The sequence below is a fragment of the Pithys albifrons genome, chromosome 9, assembly GCF_047495875.1.
Source record: "Pithys albifrons albifrons isolate INPA30051 chromosome 9, PitAlb_v1, whole genome shotgun sequence".
NCBI lineage: Eukaryota > Metazoa > Chordata > Aves > Passeriformes > Thamnophilidae > Pithys > Pithys albifrons.
The window spans coordinates 3,514,254-3,542,168 of NC_092466.1; the positions used below are offsets into that span (position 1 = coordinate 3,514,254).

General features: G+C 45.1%; 1 protein-coding gene across 2 annotated transcripts; it reads left to right on the forward strand.

Moving 5' to 3' along the window:
• Positions 1–89: 89 nt before the first annotated feature.
• Positions 90–27,886, forward strand: DHX32 (DEAH-box helicase 32 (putative)). 2 transcript variants are annotated; one of them, XM_071564212.1, is made up of 11 exons: positions 90–683; positions 3,965–4,158; positions 7,549–7,924; positions 10,831–11,076; positions 13,925–14,024; positions 14,138–14,296; positions 22,131–22,322; positions 23,252–23,401; positions 25,123–25,313; positions 26,300–26,481; positions 27,540–27,886. In XM_071564212.1, the coding sequence occupies exons 1-11, from the start codon at positions 423–425 to the stop codon at positions 27,733–27,735; spliced, it is 2,247 nt and encodes a 748-aa protein (XP_071420313.1). In that variant the 5' UTR covers positions 90–422; the 3' UTR covers positions 27,736–27,886. The 2 variants fall into 2 exon arrangements, with proteins under 2 accessions (XP_071420313.1, XP_071420314.1); XM_071564213.1 differs by lacking the exon at positions 3,965–4,158 and having other exon boundaries at positions 571–683.
• Positions 27,887–27,915: the final 29 nt, after the last annotated feature.

Genomic DNA, 27,915 nt, shown 5'->3' on the forward strand with positions numbered 1-27,915 from the left:
TCACAACAAGTGCTCCAGAGCCTCCTGTTCACAGCAGCAGGAGCCACAAAGCTCAGGCTCAGCCTGCTCTTTCCCAATTATTCTCCAGCCTGGCTGAGCCAGAGACAGGAGCAAACACACCGGGACTCGTGGGCTGGACCTCACAGGCCACCAGGGTGGAAAAGCTTCTCAGCTCCTCTGGAACATCTTTGGGTTGGCCCGCGTGGGTTTGAGGACTTTGGGTGATTTTTTAAATATGTTTTCTCAAGGTTATTAAACCACCTGGAGTGGGACAAGAAACAGAAGAGCTGCAAAAATACTAATCCTGAAGGAAGGGAAAATGGATTTCCTCAGGTTTAGGGAGCCACAATGACCAATCAGAACACAAAGGGGCTCCTTCCACTCCTGATGTGGTTTTGCTGGGAATAATTTATGCAGGAAAAATGGAGCTTTCAAGCTTTTCTCCAGAAAATCCCTGCTTTTCAGACGACAGTGATGGTGGTGAGGAGGAACTGCTTGTGTGTGGAGAAGATTTGGAGCTGAACCCTTTCGATGGCTTGCCTTACTCCTCCCGCTATTATAGACTCCTGAAAGAGAGAGAGGAGCTCCCAATATGGAAAGAGAAATCCACCTTCCTGGAAAGTTTGCTCCATAATCAAATTGTGATGGTGTCAGGAGATGCCAAGACTGGCAAGAGCTCCCAGGTCAGTACCACCCACTTGGCTGGAATGTCTTGATGATTATTCTTAAAACATTTAATGTTGTACACTTTTCAGAGTTCCTATAACTACTTCACTAATATTATATATTTCTAAAAATAATTTTGCTATCAGTTTAGCATGCACAGCTGTTGCCCTGTAGTGGGCACATCAATATCCAAATTCACATTTTCCTTGTCCTTGCAAAATAAACACACCCAGTTGTGCAGAGATTGAACACACAGAGCTGTGTTGAGTTCAGCAGTTCTCAGTGTACAAACAGATGTGCAGCCAGCTATTGGAATCTGAGGTATTAGAGGCCAGAGAGGGAAAGCAAAATATAGGAGGTAAATTAAGATTAATCCAATCAAATATGTAGTTAAAATATATTAAGCATTTAAATAAGTTTCCTTAAGGTCACAAAGAATTGGCACTTTGCCTGTTACAAGCCAGTTTTAATTGGTTGGTGATGTTTTTAGGGGTCAGGGTAAGTTAAGCTCAAGGGTAACACTTCTCAGCCTGTGATTGTCTGACAGTGCCATAAACAACTCATAAAAATCTCAAAGTACAAGTTTTTTGGTGCTAAATACTAAACTTAAAAGTATCAAGCCCTTCAGACCACATGCCTGAACTACTACAGTATAAAATTCAGCACCAAACATACTCACAGCCCTAGAAAAATTCTGTTTAAAATGTTACTGTATCTACCAGTATGTGCACTGTTAATTCCTGCTTTGCTTTCATATCCCAGTGAAACACCTCAACATGCAAAGCTCCCAAACACACACTCTCAAAGGCACCACACAATGGACCAGCTGAAATCTGTCCCTGCTGAAAGTACACAGACCAAGTGTAAAATACTTTAGGGCTTATCTCAGGGTCTGTATTTTAGCAGTAAATCATCCCTTCTACATTTGGCTGCCCATTCTTTCGTTCATTTTGACAATTTTATTGCCCTCTCCTTAATCAGGACTAAACTTGTCATTTTACCCCTTTTTGGTCCTTCCCCACCTTGAGCCCCAGTGGAAATGGCAAACTCTGCAACGCCTGGTTTGGATTCAATGCATGTCCCTGCTTGGAAAGTGTGTTTTGGTTGTGATTGGTGCTCTGTCAGGACAGAAATGCAGTGGATTTGCTGTCAGGTCATAAGTGAAGGGGATAAAAGTAGTCAGGGAATGAAGGATTGGATTCAGTAGGGCTGTTTCTCAGGGAGAATGAATGGCCCTTCCCTCACTTCAGCCAGGGGCAAATGCTTTTTCCAAGAATACAGAATTACTCTACAGAGCTCGTGTGAAAAGACATCACAGAAGGCAAGATTTCAGTTGGCTCTGAGCACACAGGTATCAACCAGGACAACAGGACAAGGGGGCACGATGGGCTCAAGCTCTGCCAGGGGAAATTGAAGTTGGAGAGCAGAAAAAACTTCTTTGCAGAGAGAGTGCTCAGGCATTGGAATGGGCTGCCCAGAGAGGGGGTGGATTCCCCATCCCTGGAGGTTTTTCAGCTGAGCTTGGCCGTGGCACTGAGTGCCATGATCTGGTAAAGGGACTGGAGTTGGACCAAGGGTTGGACTTGATGGTCTCAGAGGTCTTTTCCAACCCAATCCATTCTATGATTCTGAGATTCACATTCTGCTGTAACCACATGTAACAACCCCAGTTTGCTGCCACAGAAAGCAGAGAATTTTCCTGTGCTATCAACCAAAATATTATTGTTTATGACTGGGACCATGAGAAAACTTTCCTGCAGGTAAAGCTGTCAGATAATTACTGTTGTTGGGCACCTCACACCTGCCAGGGACGTTGATGCTGGACCCTGCTAGAGGTCACATATGGAACTAGAGACATCCCACTTCCCACTGAAAATTCCCATAAGTGTGACAAACACCCACCTGGTGCCTGGAATGACTTTTGGACAGCAAAGTCCTTACCCCTTGTTACTGACTGCAACTTTTATACATAAAACTTTGTATAATAATAAATTACTTGGTAAGAAATGTTAGCTTTTAAATTGTCCTTAAACAAGTTAAGTAAGATGGAACACATTGCTGTTTTAAACATATTTAGAAACATTTATAACTACACAGAAATAAATTATATGTGGCTGATGCACCTGGTTTTATATGCTGATTAAGTAAAGGATTTGAAACATAATATTTACATTTAAATAAAATTTATAATGCAATTGTACTTTCTCATGATAAAAGCACATGACTATTTTCCAGTGTAGATCTACATAAATCTGTAAATTAAAGGGCATAAGTTTCCAGTTCAAGTTCTGTTTGCAGAGTAATTAATCCAAAATTACATCTATTGACTGTGGCATCTGTCAGTCTGAAATGCTGTTCTCCCTGGGACAGGTTTGTCATGAATATGACAGAACACAAGCAGGTTTATTGTCTCAGCAGCCTCTGATGGACCCACCAGCAGGTGCCTTTTATGACCCTGCTGGTGTTACCTCCTCTCCAGGGGCCAAGTCTCACAGAATCCCAGACTATTCTGAGTTGGGAGGGACCCATAAGGATCATCGACTCCAACTCTCAAGTCAATGGCCCACTCAGGGGATTGAACCCATGACCTTGGCATTATTACAACCAAGTTTTAACCAACTGAGCTCATCTCAGGGTAAATCTGTCATTTCTGCAATTTACCTAAACCAATCTGAGTCCAGCTGAGAAATTCCCAGGTCAACCTTCTCGCTGATGTTGAGCATTCAAGAGATTCCAAGTGGTGACTCTTACCATGGCACAGCTCACCTGCTCATGTTCACTTTGCTGTTCTACACCACCAACTTTTGACTTCCAGCCCTTGTTGAGCATGTCAAGCAATAGGACAAGGGGGCACGATGGGCTCAAGCTCTGCCAGGGGAAATTGAAGTTGGAGATCAGAAAGAAATTCTTTGCAGAGAGAGTGCTCAGGGATTGGAATGGGCTGCCCAGAGAGGGGGTGGATTCCCCATCCCTGGAGGTTTTTCAACTGAGCTTGGCTGTGGCACTGAGTGCCATGATCTGGTAAAGGGACTGGAGTTGGACCAAGGGTTGGACTTGATGGTCTTGGAGGTCTTTTCCAACCCAATCCATTCTGTGATTCTCTGGATGTGGCACTGAGTGAGAATCCACCATGTCTTGATCCAACCCCACTGTGATCACCAGCCCAGGGCACGGAGTGCCCTGGGCTGGTGATCACAGTGGGGTTGGATCAAGGGTTGGACTTGCTGATCTTGGAGGTCTTTCCCAACCCAATCCATATGATTCTATGATCCCTTTCTCCCCGCTGCTCTCCCTGCAGATCCCTCAGTGGTGTGCCCAGCACTGCCTGTGTGCCCGTTACCAGCACGGCACTGTGGTGTGTGCGCAGCCGCACGCACAGGTCGCGGTGAGGCTGGCACTGCGTGTGGCTGATGAGATGGATGTCAACCTCGGCCATGAAGTGGGGTATGCCATCCCCTTTGAGAGCTGCTGCACACCAGAAACCATCCTGAGGTTGGTGCATTTGGGGTTTGGGGCCTTCAGACTCATCTGGAATAATGGGGTGGGTTTGGGCACCGCAATGTAAGGAAGATATTGAGTCATTGGAGAGTGTCCAAAGGAGGGCCACAAAGATGGTTCAGCACCTGGGGGGAAAGCGTATCATGGCACTGAGGGCACTTGGGGTGTCCAGCTGGAGAGCAGACTGAGGGGAGACCTCAGTGCAGGGACAACTTCGTTGGAAGGGGCAGAGGAGGGGCAGGCACTGAGCTCTGCTCTGTGGGACAAGGGACAGCACCCAGGGCATGGCTGGAGCTGTGCCAGGGCAGGGACAGCACCCAGGGCATGGCTGGAGCTGTGCCAGGGCAGGGACAGCACCCAGGGAATGGCTGGAGCTGTGCCAGGGCAGGGACAGCACCCAGGGAATGGCTGGAGCTGTGCCAGGGCAGGGGCAGCACCCAGGGAATGGCTGGAGCTGTGCCAGGGCAGGGACAGCACCCAGGGAATGGCTGGAGCTGTGCCAGGGCAGGGACAGCACCCAGGGAATGGCTGGAGCTGTGCCAGGGCAGGGGCAGCACCCAGGGAATGGCTGGAGCTGTGCCAGGGCAGGGACAGCACCCAGGGAATGGCTGGAGCTGTGCCAGGGCAGGGACAGCACCCAGGGAATGGCTGGAGCTGTGCCAGGGCAGGGACCAGTGAGATCTCAGGACAAGGTCCTTCCCCCAGAGGGTGGTGGGCACTGACCAGGCCCCCCAGGGCAGTGGGCACAGCCCCAAGGCTGCCAGAGCTCCAGGAGGGTTTGGATGATGCTCAGGGGCACAGGGTGTGACTGTTGGGGATGTTCCTGTGCAGGGCTGAGGGTTGGACTGGATGGTCCTTGTGGGTCCCTCACAGCTCAGCAAAACATTCACAGCTGAAGCTCTGCAGTCCTTGAAAACAACAAACCCCATCACTGCTTTACAAACTTGTGTATAATACTCTAAAAGCAGACACTAGAGATTCTGTGGTTCATCAACAAGCAGTAAAAGGCTTGAAGGAGATGTGCTGTGCTAAAGATCATCACAGAGGTTTAAGTGGGCAGGGTTACCACCCATGCAAAACTTACTACGCACCTCAGTGACCTCCAGGTTTTTTCCCTCTGCTTTTTTCCCCTCTGACAGGAGTGTTCATCACCATAAGAGAACATCTGTCCCAAAGTAAAGCTGGAATTCAAAGAACCCAAAATCATAGCTAGATGAGGGTGCATTCATTAAGAGATAAAAAGCATTTAGGAGGATTTTTAAAGGATAAGAATTGCACTTACTGTATTAATTATAGGCGGGTGACAGCAGCAAGACAGGGATTCAGATTTTGAGCCTCCAGGAAGTTACAGGAGTTATTTTCTCTGATTCTTAATGTGGCAGGCACAAATACATCACAAACCTTTTCCCCAGCCACTGATTTCCAGTGGAGAAGAGGATACTCACCCCTTCTGGAAATCAATTTCAGCCCCTCTTCCTTTGTTGTGTCCCTGCTCTTTTCATGGAGAGCCCTGTTGTGAACCTCATCCTGCAGCACAACTTCCTGCAGCTGCTCCTGCTGTGAAAGGGAGATGAGTCCTGTCCTCTCACACAGCGAAACCTGGTTCAAAAATTCAAAGTCCTGCTGAGCAACACAACAAAAATAACATCCTTTCAAAGGACTTTCAGGAGCAGGAATAATAGGGATAAAAGAGAGGCTATGAATTAATGTCTTATCTTGGTTCTGGCACTGCCTCAAGTGCTCCTTGTTTTCCTCTTCTAAAAGTATTAGTTCCAAGCTCAGGAATCATTAGTGGTGTGTAATATGCTTAGATAGTTTGGAAGATAAAAGGCAAGATAGGTTATGAATTTAGGGTAGAAGTATTTCTTGTTCTGCCTGGAGCATCCTTTCAACCCCAGTGCCACTGAGTGACATTGAATCACACCGAGTTTGTAGCTACTTAAAGGATTTAAGTGAGGAGCTGAGACAGTGATACTGCCTTGAAAAATCTTTCTTGCTAGAACAGAAACAACCAAGCTGTGCACAAGCCCCTGGGTTGATTTCTTACAATAAACCCTGAATATCTGTGGTAGTTTTAGTTAGGCCTTTTGGTAGACCTCAGTTTTAGCAGGCTTTGTTATGCAGATTAGGAGAGACAAGTGTCACCTGACTTAAGCAACCAAAGAAATATTCATACCAAAGGACACAAACTGGAATATAAATATGGTAGAGTAGGAGTTCTCTCAGTTCCTTCATAGCTGTGGTCCCAGTAGGACACATTGTGCCATCCCAGGAGGGACAGGAGGACCAGGCCCAGCGCTGGCTCACAACCATGTTACCTTAAGAGAAATAAAATTATGTTCTTAGTCTTTCTCTCTGCTTGGGTCTGTCCCCTGGAGTTCTCCAGAGTGACTTGTAGAATGGTGGTATCTGTGTTCGATGGGGAGTGGGGAGTTACTTTTTGTTATTTCTAACTTGTGTAAGTGTGTGTTATATTGCAGTTTTCTGTCAAGGTGCCAGTGTGTGTGTGGATCCCCTGATGTCTGAGGTAATTAGTGAGTGCACTCTTAAGGACCAGAGAGCCACCTGTAGAATGTGAGATACCTTGTGACCAGTTTCCATGTATCCTCAGTGAACAAACCAATAGTGTGCCAGCATGTTATATATAAGAGTAGATGAAAGTAAAGCTGTAACTAAAAATAAACTCCTTTGTCTTCTGTGCAAGCCTCCTAATCCAACTGCTGCCTGAGTTTGCCTCTTCTGACCGCCACAAATCTACCTTATACCAATAGTTTTCTTTTAAATTTTCCCTTTTCTGTATAAAAATATAAACCTGTTTTGAGTTTCCAGGTTTTTTCCTCCCTTTTCTTGGTGGGGGGACGGACACTCTGACACTCAGGACTCATTAGGGAGAGAATCTAAAAAGTGAGTTATTTAAGCACATGGAAAGTATTGGTTTGGTGACTCCTGGGTTTGGGAGAACAAGGTAAGGGAAGCAACTGTAGAACCCAACCATCATTTTTGGTTCTGGTCAAGCTACTTTCAGTAAGTTTGAACATAAGAGAGTGCCATGATTTGGTAATCAAAGTGGGGTTGGATTAAGGGTTGGACTTGATGATCTCAGAGGTCTCTTCCAACCCAGCTGATCCTGTGATTTGGTGATTATGTAATTCTGAAAACAAAAAGTGACTCTTAACAAGCATTAATGTAATGAGAAAAATACATAAGTGAGGAAAAAATACAGGTGAAAAGAGAAGAAAATTTGGGGTTAGAGATCCTCAGGGAAGAAGAGGTTTCATAAAACTGGGAGAAGGGTGTGTATTGTATTGGGCAGTTGGCATTTTGCCAGCTCAACCCAAGACACCACCCCAAGCAGGCTGGTGGAGCAGCATGTCCGTGTTGCAGGTACTGCACGGACGACGTGCTGCAGAGGGAGATGATGTCCACGCCGCTGCTGAGCTGCTACGGGGTCATCATCCTGGACGACGTGCACGAGCGGACGGTGGCCACGGACGCGCTGCTGGGGCTGCTGAAGGCGGTGCTGGCGGCGCGGCCGGCGCTGCGGCTGGTGCTGCTGACGGCGCCGCACATGAGCGCGGTGCTGCGGGCACACTGCGGGCACACCGTGCCCGAGCTCCGCCTGCGCGCCCCGCACCGCGCCCGCGCTGTGTACGCCTGCACCGCGCACCCGCAGCCCTTCCGAGCCGCCCTGAGCCTCCTGCTGCACATCCACCGCAGCGGCCAGCGCGGCCACGTCGTGCTGTTCCTGGCCTGCGAGCAGGTGAGGGGCTGGGAGCGGCCAGGAGGGCTCACAGGGGGTTTGCAGCTGGGTACACATGTCTTGAGGGTGGTCCTGTGGTGTAATGGAGAGCACTCTGGACTCTGAATCCCAAGGTCGTGACTTTGAGTCTCAGTGGGGACTGTCTCCTGGCAGTTCAATGGCTCCCCACCATCCCATCCTGTCAGACCTTGGATGCTCAGTACAGTCTCAGTAGGGACTGTCTCCTGGCAGTTCAATGGGTCCCCACCATCCCATCCCATCAGATCTCGGATGCTCAGTACAGTCTTAGTAGGGACCATCCCCTGGCAGTTCAATGGCTCCCCACCATCCCATCCCATCAGATCTCGGACGCTCAGTACAGTCTCAGTGGGACCGTCCCCTGGCAGTTAAAGCCTCTCTCCCATCCCATCCCATCAGGTCTCGGATGCTCAGCAGGGTCTCAGTGGGGACCGTCCCCTGGCAGTTCAAGCCTCCCTGCCATCCCATCCCACCAGATCTTGGATGCTCAGCAGGTTCTCAGTGGGAGTGTCCCCTGGCAGTTCAACCCTCCCCACCATCCCATCCCATCAGATCTCAGATGCTCAGCAAGGTCTCAGTAGGGACTGTCCCCTGGCAGTTCAAGCCTCCCTGCCATCCCTTCCCATCAGATCTTGGATGCTCAGCAGGGTCAGCCCCCATGTCTTGGGTTGAGCTGGCAAAATGCCAACTGCCCAACACAGAGTCAGCTTCCCTCCCTCCAGCTGAGAAAAGGGAGGAAACCAAAAAAACCTTCAAACTAGTTTTATGATTAACTAACTATATGCATTTATGCAGAAAAGAGAAAATTAAGAGTAAGTACAATATAACACACACACAAGTTAGAAATAACACTCCCCAGTAAACACAAATCTCACCATTCTAACCACAAACCACTCCAGAGAACTCAATCCTCAGAGAGACAGACTTAAGCAGAAAGACTAAGAACAAACATTTTACTTCCCTAAGATAACATGATGGTGAGCTGGTGCTCTGGGCCTGGGCCTCCTGTTCCTCCTGGGATGGCACAGTGTGTCCTGCTGGGACAACAGCCACAAAGGAACTGACCAAGCCACTCCCACATCAGCTCTTACCTTTTTGAGATGATGTCGGAATATGGTATAGAATACTATTGGCTAGAAGAAGTCAGCTGTCAGCTAGCTCAGCCCAGCTTAAGTCAGCCAACAGTCCTAGACCTAGACTGAAATTTAAGACTAAATTTAGACCTACTTAGCTAAACCCATAACACCCCAGTTAGTACTGGGTGCTGGGACGGTCCCGAGGACTTCACTGTCACCGTCCAAGCTCGCTCGGCCGTGGCAGATGGACCTGAGGACTTCTACGGTGGGGCCAGTTCTGCACAGGCTGAGCCTCACCTAAAACATCCACTGCACAGGCTGGAAGGGCTCAGCCAGGGGGGGAAAGCCCTTCCCAAATCTCCATTCACCAAGTTTGGCCATACTGTACTATACACACGTCTTGGTGCCAGGTGTGATAGTGAAAAATGCCTTGAAATAAATAACTGTGAAGAAGATTTTTATCTTTTTAGCAGCAAAGTTATTGTGCTGGTTTAAAGGGGAACCAGCAGGAGGAACGAGCCCACCACAAGAGAGATTATATGTCAGAGTTACAATTCAATAAAAAGATGACAATAAATGCAATGCACAAAGAGAAATTGGGTTTAACCCCCAACCCCAGCAGTGTAACCCACCCCCTGGGGCACAAACACAGGGGGGTTTGTTGGCCCCTGTGCTGAGCCCCATGTGGTGCCTTCGAGTCCAAAGGAAAAGGAAGGGACAAACCTGTTGGTACAGATGATGGCACAGTCTGGTGGAGAGTGGTGGGCTCCTCCTGTCCAGGGTCTGCTCCTCCTCTGGATCCAATGAGTGGTTCCCCAAGTCCCCAAAACCCCAAGATTCTCTCCCCTCAGGTGGACCTGCAATCTGAAAACAAAGAAATATTATCATTGTCATCATCTTCAATTTTGCAAAATTAAATCTGTTTCTGAACAACAAACTCCCTCAGTAGCTCCAGGCAATAATGACTTTTCACAGGCAAAGATAATTCCCCATAATCCACCCTTTACACTGGAAAAATGAGAATGGACACAAAACACTTTTCATAACATTAATAATCAGTTATAAACTTTATAGACACAAATTGTACAAATGATGAGGTACTGAATCCTCTGTATCACTTCCATATTTACAGTAGGTAATGTTAGAAAACACACACCTTCCCATTCCAAAGGAAAGGTTTATTTCTGCTTACAAGGGTTTTTCTGACAGTTAAATCCACATTTTTCATGGCTCCCTGTTCCCAAACACTCAACTGACTTTTAAACTCCACAAAACCAGGAATTAACTAAGAACACTGAGATTTATGTGTTGTCTTGCTGGCCAGCCTTGCTATTAGATGCCACTCTCAGATTTTTATAACAGTATTTATTGAATACTTTCAACCTATAACTACTGTAAAGGTGGTTTCACTCTCAGAGAGAATCAATCTGGATTTTCAGTTCTGCAACTGCAACTGAACGAGCCCATGAATTACTTTTGTGTGCCTTTCAAAAAGTTGCTCACACCACAAATCATTTCATGTTTTAACAAAGACTAAAACAACAACAAAAAGGTTTTACCATCCATGTTCAATCTATTTGTGAGCTATTTCATGGGTGATGTTCATTAACACAGCTTAGGGTAATTTATTTTACTTTATTTAAAGTCTTCATTGAGTATATTAATAGTGTGGAAAAATTAAAACCTTTACAATGCTTTTATTAAATATAATAATTAAGGGAGGTTCCTGCATGCTTTGATGCTTTTATGTATTGCAATGGGAGGAAGAACATAATGGTTTCATAAAGGAAAATTTATTTCTTTTGATTACAGGACATTGAAAAAGCTTATCAAATGATCAGAGAGGAGCAGCCCAATTTAAACCCTGAGCTTGGTGAGCTCATCCCCATCCCTTTATACCCCTCAAAGCCAGACCCAATTCCCAGACCAGCTCCAGAGAAACAGAAAAGCTGCAAAAAACACAGGAGGAAAGTGCTGCTCACCACCAGCTTTGGAGAGTCTCTGATCCGGATTAAAAACGTCACCTTTGTCATCGATGTTGGGGTGCAAAGAAGGAAGGTCAGTGAAGCTCATCAGAGCCTGTCCCAAATTAACTGTGGGGTTTTTTGGGGGGAAAGGGAAATGTGCAGCTCAGATTAATGCAAATGGATCACATATTTTTCTTTTCTTTCATCAATCAGGTTCTATGACATTTTGAACATGTAAGTTAATAAAATGTAAATAAATTTCACAGAGATCTCGTGTGAAAACCAAGCAAGAAGTCACAATTGCTGCCTAAATTCAGTCAGAAATCAAACATTTCAAGTTTTCAAACCAGATTAACACTCCCAGCTGAAACTGCCACTCCTTTGTGCCCCAAACCAATGGCAGTTCAGGTGTCTCAGCTCAGTTTTGGTCATGACTCTCTCTTCAGAATCTCATAGATAAAGCAAAGCACAGTCAGTCCTTGGGTATCCCCTGGCAGGTTTCCTGGTTTTGTAGATTAACCTCATTCCCTGTTTAATGATTTAATAATCCAGGCAGTGGCACAGACCAAGGGATGCTCACAGAGGGAAACTCTCCCTCTGAAACCTCCTCGTGCTCCTTCTGGATCTGTATTACCATCCAAACACCTCAAAATGCTGCAATTTATCTGATTAACCTTTGAATTCTACAAGGCATTCTGAACATGCCCTCAGTTCTTGTTTCCCACCCTGGGAAGGACTCGTGCAGCTGAAAAAAAACCAACCATTTCTTTCATTCAAACCTGATGCACTGAAAAATGAATAACTATGTAGGAATGTGTCATTACACACAAATTCAAAAGCTGCTCCACTACAGGCTTTGCAACTTTCCTACTAGTCAATATAAATAGTCCAGAAATAGGGAAAGAAAAAAATATAATACAGTTTCTTTCTGTAATACAAGGTGGAATAACCAAAACTCAAGTCAAGTGTTCCTAAAATTTCGGAGCAGGGATCATTAATCCTGGTTAGCCCTGGAAGTAGTTCAGGGAAAAGCTTCTGAACTACCAGGACCTTTCCTTTCCAGTGCAGAAATCTGTCCCTTTTAAAGGTTCTCATGGGGGGGTTGTAAATTAACTCAGTCTCAAGCTAAAAAAAGAGTCAAACTTTGGAAGCAGAGCCTAAAAGCAGCTTTTTCAATTAGACCATGATAAGTCAAATTATTTCTAAAAGTGCAGTTTTCTTGGGTGAAAATGAACCTCACTCCCAGGGTAACCTCAAGCCCAAAGTCAAATTCAGTGCCCCCAGATTTCTCTCCATTTAAAATAAAAAACAGCAAGAATAAATCAGTTCCAACAGTCCTGGTGGCCACCAAAACACCTCTATAACAATACAATTTTTACCTTTAATTTAATTAAGTCCCTCAGCAGTTCAAACTCACCTCCAATCCCTGTGGCTGAAAAGGCAGATGAGAGAACAGGCAAAGTTTTGTGCAGAGCCAAATCCCACCTCAGTCTTGCAGCTGGGATGGATCATAAATTCACCTGGGGGAAAAGGAACTTGTCCCCTGCACTGAAGGACATTTTATCTTTTTTTTCTTTTAATTAAAACTCTGCTTAAGTAGACCAAGTTAATTCAGATGACATGACTGAGGTGCTGCCTTATGCAGGCAGTTTTATATTGCTGTACACTGAGGGGATTATGGACATCACCTGGTGGCCAGAAGAGAGGGAATCAGCTCCTCAGTTTAATCAAAATACAGTATAATTAAGAAAAAGATAAGACAGGGCATCACACACCTTTAATACAGCCCCTGCCTTCTGTGCTGAACTCTCAGATGTCAGTATTAGGACAAAAATCTGGAGTGATGGAACAAATGCCATAAGACAACGTTGGGGTTCTATTATTGGAAGAAATAAAGAACTTTTTGGAAGGTTTTCTGGATGACTCCATGTTCTGCTTTGGTAAGGTACATTCCTTCAGAAAAAAAGACATTTCTCTCAGAGCACCCTTAGAGTTACTGCAACACATCCCATTTGGTCCCTGCTGACTGACATAGAAAGAAATCATAGAATGGATTGGGTTGGAAAAGACCTCCAAGATCATCAAGTCCAACCCTTGGTCCAACTCCAGGCCCTTTACCAGATCATGGCACTCAGTGCCACGGCCAAGCTCAGTTGAAAAACCTCCAGGGATGGGGAATCCACCCCCTCTCTGGGCAGCCCATTCCAATGCCTGAGCACTCTCTCTGTAAAGAATTTTTTTCTGATCTCCAACTTAAATTTCCCCTGGCAGAGCTTGAGCCCATCGTGCCCCCTTGTCCTATTGCGCTGCAGGGGGTTGTTGTGGCCAAAGGGCAGGACCTGCACTTGGCCTTGTTGAACTCCATCCCATTGCAATCAGCCCATCTCTCCAGTCTCTCCAGATCCCTCTGCAGAGCCCTCCTGCCTTCCAGCAGGTCGACACTCCCTCCCAACTTGGTGTCATCAGCAAATTTGCTGCTGATGGACTCAATCCCCTCATCTAAATCATCACTAAAGATGTTAAACAGGACTGGACCCAACACAGACCCCTGGGGAACACCACTGGTGACCAGCTGGATGCAGCTCCATTCACCAGCACTCTCTGGGCCCGACCCTCCAGCCAGCTCTTAATCCAGGAGAGGGTACACCTGTCCAGGCCATGGGCTACCAGCTTTTCCAGGGGTATATTATGGGAGACAGTGTCAAAGGCCTTGCTGAAGTCCAGGTAGACACATCCACAGCCTTCCCCTCATCCACCAGGTGGGTCACCTGATCATAAAAATAGATCAGGTTGGTCAGACAGGACCTGCCCCTCCTAAACCCCTGGTGGCTGGGTCTATGACACTGTGAACTGACCTAGAGAAGAATTCCATGCAGACCACGAATATTCCTGTAGCCTTTTTGCACCTTTCTGATGCCTCATCTCTCTTTCATTTCCAGGTGTACAACCCCAGAATCAGAGCAGACTCTGTTCTCACACAGCCCATCAGCAAAAGCCAAGCAGAGATGCACAAACAAATTCTGGGCATGTCTCCATCAGGTAGAATTATCAGCTCAACATTTCAATCCCTTGGCTCAAACTATTAATAGAAACTATGGGCAATGTGAGAAAAAGAATTTTAACAAGGTGATTTTTCCTGAATTCTCTTCCAGGAAAACTCTTCTGTTTGTATCCTGAGGAATTTCTAGACAAGGAAATGAAGCCACATGTCCCAGCCAAGGTGCAGGAATCCAACCTGACCAGCCTGGTCCTCTTCCTCAAGAGGATGGACATTGCTGGCTTTGCACACTGTGACTTCATAAGCAGCCCAGGTAAGGGGATGCTCCAATTCTTCATCTTTTTTATTACTATTTTTGAAGGGATTTAAACATTAATTTTGCCCTGTGTTTTTTATTTAAGCCCTTGTAATAACATCACTCTACTTTTACCACTTACCTGCTACACCAGTTCCCAACTCAAAAAAAAAAAAAAGAACATAAAATACCTGAATGGAATTGGAATGAAAAAAGAAATCAATATTCCATATATCTTCTGATTTAGGTTTTATATTATTTTCCTGGAAAACACAATGAAAATGTGTGTCCCATTGTAACAGGGATTGTATGGATACCCACCAAAATATATTCCTTTAATCAAGAGTTTCCAACCCAAATAAAGCCCTGCTGTTACCTGGGGGATACATGTGGAGGAAATGAGCTTCCTCCTTATCCTCCAGCATCTCCCACCTCAAATTTACCATGAGCTGTTCCTTAAGGACAAGATTCTTTATCCAATAAACCCAAATAAACTTTCAGTGCCAGGCAGGGAATACACTGAATTTTGAGGTAAGAGTGTGAAGGAAGTTGCTTTTTTTTTTCCCCTGACTTGATAATTTAGGGCTTTTTCTAGAAGGATATTACACTCAGTTGTGGTCTGTCACAAAGCCCAAGTAGCACTGCAAATTTCCTGTTGGTTTGAAAGCCATTAAGGAGAGGGAAATAGCACTGATTACACTGGTTTGGGGGTTGGTTTCACTCAGGATAATTTTCCAGAGAAAATAGGAAGAATTCCTGTATTATCCTGCCTTTCCTCATGCACATACACAAAATTGGGATGATCACTTGTCATGTCATGCTCTGTAATTAATCAGTAATGAGGAGTTTTACTCCCACTGCTGGATGCTGCAACAGATTGTAAATGGAATTTTGAAGAATTTATTTTACCTTCCCCTTGTCTGCCTGTTTAGCAAAAAATGCCTAAAAGAAATATGAAAAAACCTTCCCAGTCTGAGCAAAGCCTGAGAGGCAAATATTTTGTCCTTGTGAGTGTCACCTCCTGTGGTGAATCCAGGAAACCTGCCTGGAAAATGCCTCTGGAATACAGCTGGCTTCCACTCAAATTTAAAATGCATTTTACATTAAAAAAGATACTAAAACAAGTAAGTTTTTTTTAATGGATATGAAGAAATTTGTTCTTCAACTGTGGAATAAATTAGTAAAATTATACCAGGAAGAGCATTCAGCATTTTGGGATTTAAAGGCACAATGGAGAAGAATGAAACACCAGAGGCATTTAAGGAGTTCTCAGTTGCAGGAATTAAAGAATTCAGGAATTTTGGATAATGCAGCTGAAGAAAACCATCGTGCTGATGTGCACAAACCACAAAGGCATCTGGTGGATGCATCAGCTTCCCCTGGAGGGGCATTAAATAGGAAAAAGCTTTTGGTAACTAGTTCAAAAGCAGGAGGTCAAGCACTGAATGGCTTTAGGAATTACTGAAACAGCGTGAGGAGTGTCAGACAAACTGTTTGAACAAAGGGAAATGTTTGAACAAAGGGAAGACCCCACAAGCTCTGCAGGGCTCCTCTGAAAGGAGATGAGAACAGAGCTTTGGTGGTCTGGTACAGCTCTTCCCTCACCCTGGGACAGGTCCCACAGTGGCTTTCCTTCCACTTTGGAGCAGGGAATTAACTCCTCTCCCAGTGGCACTGAAGGTGATTCCCTACCAGAACCCCCAAATCACTGCAAACCTCACAGGATCAGAACACAGACAGTTTGAAGACCCTGCTGGGAAACAGATTTTGTCTGACAGGAACAGGAATCCTGCAGGAAGGAATTGTAAGGGGGGTCAGTTATTGTATTAGACCAACTTCAAGAACTCAAAACACGTCAGGCTGTCAAGCACATAAAAACCAGACTGGTTTGGGTTGGGAGGGACCTTAAAGGTCATCCAGTTCCATCCCTGCCATGGGCAGGGACACCTCCCACTGGACCAGGTTACCCTGTCCAGCCTAGCCTTGGACACTTCCAGGGATGGGATTTGGGTCCTTCATCCCACCAATGGCTTTGGGTCAATGAGCCCAGCCTGGCAAAGCCCAAGTTCTCTCCTTCTGTGCCGAGACAGCCCCACCAGCCACGGACACCCAGTGCCCCTCTGATCTCCAGTGGCCACAGAACAGCACCCAGCAGAAACAGGGACTGCTCCTGAAGCCACACCACGGAGCCCCTGCTGTCCAGCTCCAAACACCACTGGGGGCCAGTCAGAAGGGAGCCCTGAAGGGTTTAATTTCTAGTTATAAGGTCAAATAGATGTTACTCCTCCTCTGGGTTGGGTACTGCAGGACAGTGTTGCAGAGGAGGCAGAAAGTACTGAGTGTTGTGTTCAGTTCTGGGCCCCTCAGATCAGGAAAGAGATTGAGGGGCTGGAGCGGGGCCAGAGAAGAGCAACGAGGCTGGAGAAGGGACTGGATGTGGCTCTGAGTGTCCTCTTAAACACCTCCAGGGACAGAGAACATGTCTTGATCCAACCCCACTGTGATAACCAGCCCAGGGCACTCTGTGCACTCTGTGCCCTGGGCTGGTGATCACAGTGGGGTTGGATCAAGGGTTGGACTTGATGATCTCAGAGGTCTCTTCCAACCCAAGTGAGAAGAGCAACGAGGCTGGAGAAGGGACTGGAGCACAAGTGCTGTGGGGAGAGGCTGAGGGAGCTGGGGGTGTTCAGCCTGGAGAAGAGGAGGCTCAGAGGTGACCTCAGCACTGTCTGGAACTGCCTGAAGGGAAGTTCTGGCCAGGTGGGGGTTGGTCTCTTCTCCCAGGCACTCAGCAATAGGACAAGGGGGCACGATGGGCTCAAGCTCTGCCAGGGGAAATTGGAGATCAGAAAAATCTTAGTTGCAGAGAGAGTGCTCAGGCATTGGAATGGGCTGCCCAGAGAGGGGGTGGATTCCCCATCCCTGGAGGTTTTTCAACTGAGCTTGGCCGTGGCACTGAGTGCCATGATCTGGTAAAGGGACTGGAGTTGGACCAAGGGTTGGACTTGATGATCTCGGAGGGCTTTTCCAACCCAATCCATTCTCTGATTCTACAAAAGGGCTCTCAGAGATGGAAAGGATCCTCCCTTGAGCAGGTTTTACCTTCCCAAAAAGGCTTCACTACATACAATCACATTCATACAATCACAGAACAGTTTGGGCTGGAAGGGGCCTTAAAGATCATTCAGTTTCAACCCCCTGCCACAAGTTTGGCTATTCCATGTCTCTTCACTCCCCTGGACTTGATTTCCCTCTGAGAAACAGGACAAAGACACTGCAGGACCTCCCAGGTGCCAGAGAGTTCCCTCTGCATCCTTTCTGTCCAACCAACATTCTCACCTTGTCTTTTGCAATAGAATCAGATGGGAGCTTTGGGGTTTTTTTAACCCTTGCTGAATTCCTCCTAAACAAAATAATGTTTTCAGTGAGATGACAGAGTAAGGCTTGGGCAGGAACTGGTGAACAAACTAATCAGAAGTCCACTGAAATTCTTAGCAAAATTCCAAGTACTTCACAGTCCATTTCCTGCACACAAAGTAAAGAACATACAGCAGATAAGAAACAAAAATGACATCAGTAAAACATTTTATTTCTGCTCAGCTACAATGTGCACAAGGGGTTGTTTTTCCCCACTGCTCTTTGAGGAGAAATAAAAGCCTGGATTAACTCTGACTCATTACTGCATTATGAAGGCAATAAACATGTCAGGCTTTCAGCTGCTGCATTTAATTCAGGCCATAATGGAGAGCAGCAAATGCAGCTTGTTACCCTTTTTAGGATTCATGGGCCATAGGAAAGTGTATCTGGCTCTGCATCCCTGGAATTCCTGTGCCACTGGAACAGGGATGTGTTTGCATTTCCATCAGGTAATCAGATAGATCTTTAGTGTGTTTTATAAAGGGACAAAAGGATTCCAGTCCCAGGGATTGCAGCAACATTTTGTATTTCTGTAAATGACTGGAAAATCCTCATTTAAACTATGCAAATCAGGATAAAGATGAAGCTGTGTACAATTTCTGTAAGAAATCAAGGTGAGAGCAGTTTGCAGAATCTGCATCCACTCAGAATTACCATAAACAATTTTCAGAAGAAAGTATTTGTTGATGGTCATGGACACCATGAAATATGAGAGCTCTGCTATTACATCCTCACTGAGAATACACTTCTAGAAAATCCATAATAACAAGAGTTAGATAAATGTGCATAATTTCAAATTGTTCCACACACACAAAAATATGTTTGCTTATTTTTTCATTAGAAAGAGACTGTCAAGGCAGAAACTCAATGTCCTATGTGAGGTTTGCTCAACAGAGACAACTTCATGGCAGATTTATTATCCCAGTTTACTTGTTAATTCTTTGATGGTTTAATTTCTGAATTCCATCAATTAAGTAGTATTATATGTCTCCTAAGGAAAAGCCCTCTGATAGCACAGACATGGCCACAGAGTTCATGTTCTGTGCTGTACAAATCAGTGGGAAAGGGTGAATGGAATTGGGGGGGTAAGGACCAGACAGCAAAGAAAGGAAGGGCAGGGTGTCCCTTGGCAGCAGTGCCTTATCCAGGGGGCAGGAGGCACCAGGAGCAGGGGCAGGGCAGGGAGTCAGCCCAGTGACTGAGCTGAGCTCACACCCCACTGAAAGGAACCAGTTCCTCAGAGCTGGTACCACAAAGGGCATCCCAAAGGGTGCCCAGAACAGCTGTGGCTGCCCCGTCCCTGGCAGTGTCCCAGGCCAGGCTGGACAGGGCTTGGAGCAACCTGAAACAGTTGAAGGTGTCCCTGCCCATGGCAGGGGGTGGAACCCAAACCACTCTGTGAGTCTAATATGAAAAATAAGGAGCAGGCCAGTAATGTTCTATAATATTATGTAAACTTTACCCTTGGGGATATACACTCTGCACTGCCCTGCAGGTGCTCAGAGGTGGCACAGAGCAGACAGAAACCCACTGTCACCAACCTGCCAGTCCCTCCCCTGGTGTGCAGGTCTTACCCAGGTATTTGGTCAGGAAATGCAGGCCAGGCTGTGTCCTGCCTGTCCCTGCAGGCAGCAAAGCACAGCAGGGACTGTCACCAGTGGCTGCAGGAGTGACGGAGCAGCTGAAGGGGGAATGCAGAGACTGCAAAGCAGGAGGTTGGACAAGTAGTTTATAATGATCAACTATAATTTAAGAATAATATTTATAGAACTGGTGGCTTCAGAGCAAGACAGACTAATGAAAAATCCTGCCTTAGTTACAAGGGAAAAAAGGGAATCAGGGTGGAACCTGCACACAGGAGGTTGTGCTTGGAGATGAAAGATCTTGGCATGATTTGGGGAAAACTTGGCACGAGGTTTCTCCATCTCTTCAGTTTGCTATCCAAGGAGCAATGTCAAAAACCAGCAGCAGCAAACACCAGTCCCCAGAACTGCTCTCCCTGCAGGAATTTCTTTGGCAGTCCCTCCTGCTGCTCAGGAGCTGGAAAACCTGGGGGTTGCCAGGCAGTGAATCAGCTCTTTAAAGACAGCAGCCCTTCCTTCTCCTGACATTCATGTCAGCTCCAACTCTGGAACAGTTATTTCCATGCAAAGAAAATGATATTTTACTTACTCAACACTTGCAGAGTAGGAGGCCAGAACACAGGGGCTGTGGATCCTCCAGAAAAACAAAATATAGTAATTAAATTAAATTAAAAATCAGGAAATTTAAGTTTCCTACCTCTAATATTCACTTACTATGTAACTTTGACCAAATCTCTGAATCACTTGTTCCTCATGCAACAAGAATAATACTTTATTTGTACACTCCTTGAGCACTTAATTTTAGCCAAGTGGGATGTGATACTGTAAAGATTACAGGTGCAGTTACTTTACACATCATTTAATCTGTTGATGTCAAAGTTACAAAAACTGAAACAATATAATTTTAATTAGCTTGAGACCCTCAGAGAAACGATTTCAGTGCTAACAGTGATGTCCAGTTATATGTTTGTTTTTCTAAGGATAAGAATGACCAAGAGCAGGATCTGTATTTCTACACAACTCATCAGAATTCCTGAAACAAGCCCAGAGCAATCCAGATTTGAGCAGCCAAAGAACACAGACAAGAGGGGGAAAATATTAGCCCAGGAAATACCTTTTAAAATGGCAGGGATGTGGCAGTTTGTTGGTGGAAGCACAGGACACATCCTGGGAGCTGCCTCTGGACTCTGCTCCTGTGAAAGCAGCATTGGAGTCACAAAGCCTTGGGGTTCACCCTGATGGGCATAAACCCCTAAAAACAACGACATTTGCTGGAAATCATTATAAGGCAACACACACTGCTGTTCTTTGAGTTTTCCATTCTAAACATCTCCACCACTTTTGGTTTGTCATGTTATTTAAACAGTATCACACCACAAGAAACTCCCCAGTGAGCACTTGCTGTTCTAACACTGATTTTTTTAATGCCTCAAAATGCAGACCCACATCTGAAAGCCCCACTCTGTATTTTTATCTTTTACTGCTCCTCCACCTGCTCTAATCCTTTACTATCTTGTCCTTTCTAGAGCAATAAAACTTCAGGAGTCTCCTTTTTCTATTTTCAGAACACTCACAGCAAGACAGGGAAGTAATTTGTGCTTATAAATCTCAAGACAACTAACTCCAGGGCATAAAAATGCAAATTACTGATGCTATCAGGGGATTGAAATTGGCTGCCATATAACCATATATTTTGTGAGTTCCAGCACAAACTGCTCTGTTGATTCCTGGAAATTAGCTCTCCATGATTTCCTAGTAATTACTGTGTGTCTGAATGGGCTTTTTCCTCTCCCTGTATTTTCAGTCATTGATATTTATTTCCTGTCACTGGCTCTTAGTCATCATCACCTTTCAATTCCTTTAAAATTCCTGAGTATTTTCTTGTCAGATGCTTCAGCTTTTGTAAGGGCTCATCTTTTATCCCACTAACCCTCATATATCTGATAATAAATGTTCTCTCTTGACAGAAAGTCCTCACGTTGTACAGGCAGAGCAGGAACTCTGAGAGTGAAATGAAGCAGATCCACAGTTTTAACAGGAATTCACAGACCCCTCTAAGAACTTGTCTGAAAATTGGGTGTTTTAAAGTTAACTGAAGGCACAACACTGGCAGATTTACATGGTGAGGTTGTATAAAAACTCATGTAAGGGGAAATATGTTCCTATACAACATATTTCCATATTATTTTTTTCACCCAACTGCTCCCACTTCTACCTGTGGATGTTGTGAGGAAGTTATAACCTGCAATAAGAGAAAAGTGAACATTTCATTTTGTGGAGTGAGAAAGCACAACCAATTGCCAGGGAATCATCTTCTTTTACTACATTCCCATTTTGCTTCTGCCATCACGAGAAACAATAGAAAAATAAATAATAATTTAAAAAGGCAACCAAGAGAGCTCTAAATATCTGTAAGAATAAGACAGTTAGAGCTTCTCTAACTGCCTGCTGGTGAAAAGGTTCTCTCTTAGAGCTGTTCTGTGTCTCTCAGCACCCCTCAAATGTGACCACCCCTTTTTAAAAGGAACAAAAACCACAAAAAAGCACCTGAGGGCTGCCAATAGTGGAGGGAGTTTTGGCAATACATTATTCAGCTTTTTGGCTGCACTTCTGACAAAACCTGCTCAGACATAAAAATTGCCCACAAAGTTATTTGCAGCTCTGTGAGTGTTACCTCTGATTTTCTTCCTCCAGAAGGTTCTCAGCCTTCCATTCATGTATTACTTGTTCTTCTTACTTACTGTCAAATAAATAAATCTATCATTTTCACAGAGGAAATACACAGCAAAATATTACCAGGGGTATTCTGACATTCATTCTGAAGAACTTGAATCCTCTGTCCCCTTTCTCAGCTCCTGAAAGCCTGATGCAGGCTCTGGAAGATCTGGATTACCTGGCAGCCCTGGATAACAATGGAAACCTTTCTGAATTTGGAATTATTATGTCAGAATTTCCCCTGGAGCCACAACTGTCCAAGTCCCTTCTGGCTTCGTGTGAATTTGAGTGTGTGGATGAAATGCTCACCATTGCAGCCATGGTAACAGGTACCCAAATCATGTCCTGTGTGTGGCTTGTGCCACCTGCCAAATCCATGTCCTCTCTTCCCAAGCTTACCCACAAAAGCAAATTTTTGGTATTCTCATCCTGCTTATCACAAACACATTAAAACCTCTGGCTGTTTAAGTCTTGCCTTGGTTTGCAACAAAACATAAGTAATGATTCCATAAGCAGCATTCCCTCTCCATGCTCCCACTGCCCAGGAGCCTCCAGCTTCTTGTCAGAAACATCCCTGCAAAATGAACTTTCTTATCACATATTGATCTACATTTGCTACAGGTTGAAGCAACAGAAAAGTTGCTTATAAAAATATTGAACTGCTGACCCACTTTGTGAATTTGTCTCTCCACTTCAAATACTTTATAAACTAACCTAAGCTTGGAGTCTGAGGTAGGAAGGACAGGAACCCACAGGACATCAAGCTGCATTAATTGTGCTCCTTCCAGGACAACTTTAAGTCCAGGCTGGGTTGATTTTAACAGTGGGCCCAAAGTTGTGATAAATTTTTTAACTACATGTAACAAATGTAAATGATTGAGCACAGGCACGATCCAGTTTGAAAAAAGCTCAGCCATCTCCATGGACACAACTGAAGTAAAATGCACAAATTTCAACATCTAGGGGCAAATTAAGGGATGACATGACAGATTTAGGTTTCTTCCTGTATTTAGTAAGCCATATGCTTGGATTCTGGCTGAATTGGATTGTGCCACTGTGAGGCATTTTTGGCAATATTTTGGGAGATCTGCTCACCTTCCTTTGTGTTTACAGCACACAGGAACCAAACAACACACTGAGAGGAATAAAGTAAACCCTCAGTGAACAAGCAGGTTCAGCTCTTCAGCTGCTGGGCAGGAAAAGAGACTGAGGAAGGAAAAAACCCAACATAACCCCTGTGCTGATTTTTTTTTCTAAGCTCCCAATTGCTTCTTACAAGCTCCTCCCGGGACTGAGGAGATGGCTCTGACCTGCTGGAGAAGGTTCTCCCACCCTGCAGGAGATCACTTTACTCTCATCAACATCTTCAATGCCTTCAGGGACGCCAGTGCCAGCCCCACAGACCAAGGTGGGTGTGCCCACACCAAACTGAAGGACTCTGCAACCAATTTGGGAAAAAACAAACCAAAACTCTGATCAGCTGCTGTGACCTCATAAACCCTCTCTGAATGACTCCTTCCAGAATTGCTGATTGGCAGGGAGAAACTCTGTGAGAATGGCTATTGCTAATGAGCATTAGTGTATTAGTTATATATTTAGTGTACTAGTTACATATTTATTAGTTTATGAATATTAATTTAGGAAGTAATTGAAAATTACCTAAGACAGCATCCCTCATCCAACAAGGATCCACAAGCACTACTCCAGTTGCCATTTGAGGTGAATGTGCCAAACCAGAATGATGGTTCCCTCTGTAAAATCCCAGACTCGGGTTTAAGATGTGACAGGACACAGTTCAGGAAGGCCACGATTCCCTCAGCACCAAATTGTGATGGTTTTTTGGTAGCTGTCAGCTGAAAGAAAAGCTGAGGGGACAATGGAAAGTAGTAAAGTTCACATTTACAGGACACCAAATAAAAGCCAAGGGACTGTTTTGTGTTCAGTTCTGGGCCCCTCAGGACAGGAAAGAGATTGAGGGGCTGGAGCGGGGTCAGAAAAGAGCAACAAGGCTGGAGAAGGGACTGGAGCACAAGTGCTGTGGGGAGAGGCTGAGGGAGCTGGGGGTGTTCAGCCTGGAGAAGAGGAGGCTCAGAGGTGACCTCAGCACTGTCTGGAACTGCCTGAAGGGAAGTTCTGGCCAGGTGGGGGTTGGTCTCTTCTCCCAGGCACTCAGCAATAGGACAAGGGGGCACGATGGACTCAAGCTCTGCCAGGGGAAATTGAAGTTGGAGAGCAGAAAAAAATTCTTTGCAGAGAGAGTGCTCAGGGATTGGAATGGGCTGCCCAGAGAGGGGGTGGATTCCCCATCCCTGGAGGTGTTTAAGACCAGACTCGCCGTGGCACTGAGTGCCATGATCTGGTAAAGGGCCTGGAGTTGGACCAAGGGTTGGACTTGATGATCTCAGAGGTCTTTTCCAACCCAATCCATTCTGTGATTCTGTGATCTTGCTCTGGGTCGTTAAACCCGAGTCCAGTGCTCAGACAGTGGAGGGATAAATTTGCACACTCCAAGTAAGACCTTCAGACACAAAGGGAGGATTGTTTCCTCTTCAGTTGTGTGGGATGCTGGAGGGAAGTCCAGGAGAACCAGACCTTTTCCAGAATGCAGGACCATCACCAGTACTACAGGTGTGATTTCAGCTCCATACCCTGGCCTGAATCCAGAAGACCTGGAAAACAGAGTTGCTGCTCACAGTCCTGGAAGCTGTTAACTTTTAACAGACCAAAGAGACCCTGAGCTGAGCTCAGTTGGTTAAAACTTGGTTGTAATAATGCCAAGGTCATGGGTTCAATCCCCTGTGTGGGCCACTGACTTGAGTGTTGGACTCGATGATCCTTGTGGGTCCCTCCCAACTCAGAATAGTCTGGGATTCTGTGAAAGAAGGGAGTTTATCCAGAAATAGCTGAAGTTCTATAAAACTAAGTGAGAGTATCAAGAATTGCCCACTGACTTTACAAAGAGCATCAGTGAGCCCAAGCCACCTGTGTGGCTCATGACCAGAATTCTGGACAGTCCTGCCACAGCTACTCCCTCCAGAATGTTTCTAACCTACTGCAGCAGAAAGATCTCTGTGGACTGCAGCTGTCAGTGAGGCTCTGCTTTCAGCCCAGCCCCTTTTCCCTCCCCAGGCTGCAGCCCCGAGCGGTGGTGCCAGGACTGGTTCCTGAGCTGTGCCGCCCTGGGCACGGCCGGGGCCATCCGCGCGGAGCTGCTGCACACCATGAGGCGCATCGAGCTCCCCGTGTCACAGCCAGGCTTTGGATCCACAGAAAATGCACTCAGCATTCAGAAAGCTCTCCTGTCTGGCTACTTCATGCATGTAAGAACTACTGTGGTTTCATCTTGCTGCACTGGTGGATTATACAGAATGAAACCTCTTGGTCACCAAGAAGAATAAAAGGCATTGTCTCCACTTCTGACCATTCCCACCTTGTCTCTGGGGTTCAGGTATCACAGAACATGAAATAAGCAGGAAGAAAACTGTCATCATGACTTTCACTCAAAGAACTCTTTTACCTCAAAAAACTCTTTTACCTCAAAAAACTCTTTTACCTCAAAAAAACTCTTTTACCTCAAAAAAACTCTTTTACCTCAAAAAAACTCTTTTACCTCAAAAAAACTCTTTTACCTCAAAAAAACTCTTCTACCTCAAAAAAACTCTTCTACCTCAAAAAAACTCTTCTACCTCAAAAAAACTCTTCTACCTCAAAAAACTCACTTGCAATGCTCTCTCAGACATTATTTCCTTCTTGAAGGTGTTTTTCTGAAAATCCTCTGGAAATAGAGGACTGACTTGAATATATTTAGGTGGACACAATACACAGCTTGCTTTAGGTCAGCCTAGTAAGGTACTCTAATTGTAAATATAAATAAGGTTAATTTATTCCCACTTAAACACACCCTCCTCCACATCACTGTGCTCCCTCTCAACACAAGAGTGACCCCTCCAAACCACACTATTCCAAGTGTCCTGCCATATATTGTGTTTTAAAGTCTATGAAGAGTATCTATGTTAAAGAATATATATTTAAGAAAGTGTGTTTTCACCCAGACCCTTCAAAGCCAACTCAGGTACTTATGTACTCACTTCCCCTCACTTGTTGCAGTTTCCTTTCAAAACACACAGATTAGCATTTCTTTAAGCCTCATTTCATGGTATCCAGTCCACAGCTTTCCCACACAAATTTGGGAAGAGGTTTAACCTCTCCAGTTGTGTCTGAAGGCAAGTTTAATTTCTGGTTTCAATACAAGAGGCACACACTGATCAATTCAGTAATGGATAACTCTCTGCATTCTTTCCTTTAGGTTGCCCGTGATGTGGATGGCTCAGGGAACTACCTAATGCTGACACACAGACAAGTGGCCCAGCTGCATCCCTCCTCATCCTACCATAACAGCAGCAGGATTCCTGAGTGGGTGTTATTCCATGAGTTCAGCATCTCAGAAGACAATTCCATCAGAGTCGTCTCCGAGATATCCCCCAGCCTGTAAGTTAACAATGACACGTTTGCTTCTTCCCTCCTACCTCTACCACAACATCATCCCTCTGTGGGGATGAAAAGCAACAAACCAGTAAAACAGGCATAAGAGAAAAGGATAATCTTCATACCTAGTCAAGCAAGAGGAGTTGCATCACTGGAAGATGAAGAAATTGCTGCTTTTCACACTTTATGTTCTCCAGAGAACATATGTGGGATAAATGTTATGTCTTTGCAGCCAGTATTGTTCTGTCACTGTGTAGATTTGCTTGATGTCTTCATTTTCCTTCAAAACAGCTCAGAATGATTAAACAAGGGAAGAGCTGTGATCCCACAGCCTCAGCACTCCTTTTGTGCAAAGCAAAACCTGATTTCAGTCAGCCCTTTGTATTTCTCACGTCTGCTCATCTGCTCAGGTCCTCACCTCAGTCTCAACATCTGCCACTGGAACTGCAACCAGCTGGAAAAAAAACCACCTTAGAAGTTGTACAAGTTTCTTACAAAGCAAAACATACAGAAATAAAATTCAAGGAGTTAACAGAGCAGTGTGCTCACATTAATCCAGGTGGAAATGTCTGAAAACCTATTTTCCAGCCAATCTTTATCTCCACATGTTTTCTGTACCCAGGCAGCTGAATCACCCTGTCCCAGCTGTTTATGGATTCAAAGACACTACAGTTCTTGCTGCTGCAAAAATCTCTTCACACCAAGACTTCACTGTCCTATTTCTTCTCTTTCCCATGTTTATAGGAGAGTCTTTTCCATAATGTTATTGAACCAACACGGTCCAAACCAGGAAAATTACTATTTAATGCCATCTGCAGCCTTGGGAACTGAACAACAACCACCTCAAGAGCAGACTGAGTACATTAAATGCAGGTTTACTGAAAGCACAAAATGCTTCTCCATCTTGCAGAGAACTTTGGTTTCTTGCATAGTTTGGATTTTGGGTTGAAATACCACCTTTGTAGCTGTTATGCATCATCTTTGGCACACGAGTGGAAAGAGTTACTCAAACATTTCAAAATTCAATTAAAGAATAATGTTTTGTCCCATTTCCTCCCCAGATTTGCAGAGCTGGTACCTCAGTATTACTTCAGCAACCTTCCTCCTAGTGAAAGTAAGGACATTCTGCAGGAAGTGATCAATCACTTGGCCCCTGCCCCAGCCAGGAAGGAGGAACAGAAAAGCACCAGCGACAACAAAGAGAATGAGGAATTTCCCACTGGAACTCCCTCTGAACAGAGATGTGTCATCCAGTGATTTTAGACTGAAATATCTCCTATTGGACACACACAAATAAAAGCAATATATGCAAAGTACATCCCCACCTAATCCAGGTAATTATTTCAAACTTTGGACATAAATGTATTTAACAGAAGAAAAATAAAGAAAAAGCACTTTTCTCAACAAAAGGAGTCACATCCATTATTTTGTAACAAA

Coding starts and splice junctions, on each gene's coding strand:
- DHX32 (XM_071564212.1), top strand. CDS start 423: ATGGAGCTTTCAAGCTTTTCTCCAGAAAATCCCTGCTTTTCAGACGAC. Junction 4,159..7,548: donor ACACCAGAAACCATCCTGAG/GTTGGTGCATTT, acceptor TCCGTGTTGCAG/GTACTGCACGGACGACGTGC. Junction 14,025..14,137: donor TCTGGGCATGTCTCCATCAG/GTAGAATTATCA, acceptor ATTCTCTTCCAG/GAAAACTCTTCTGTTTGTAT.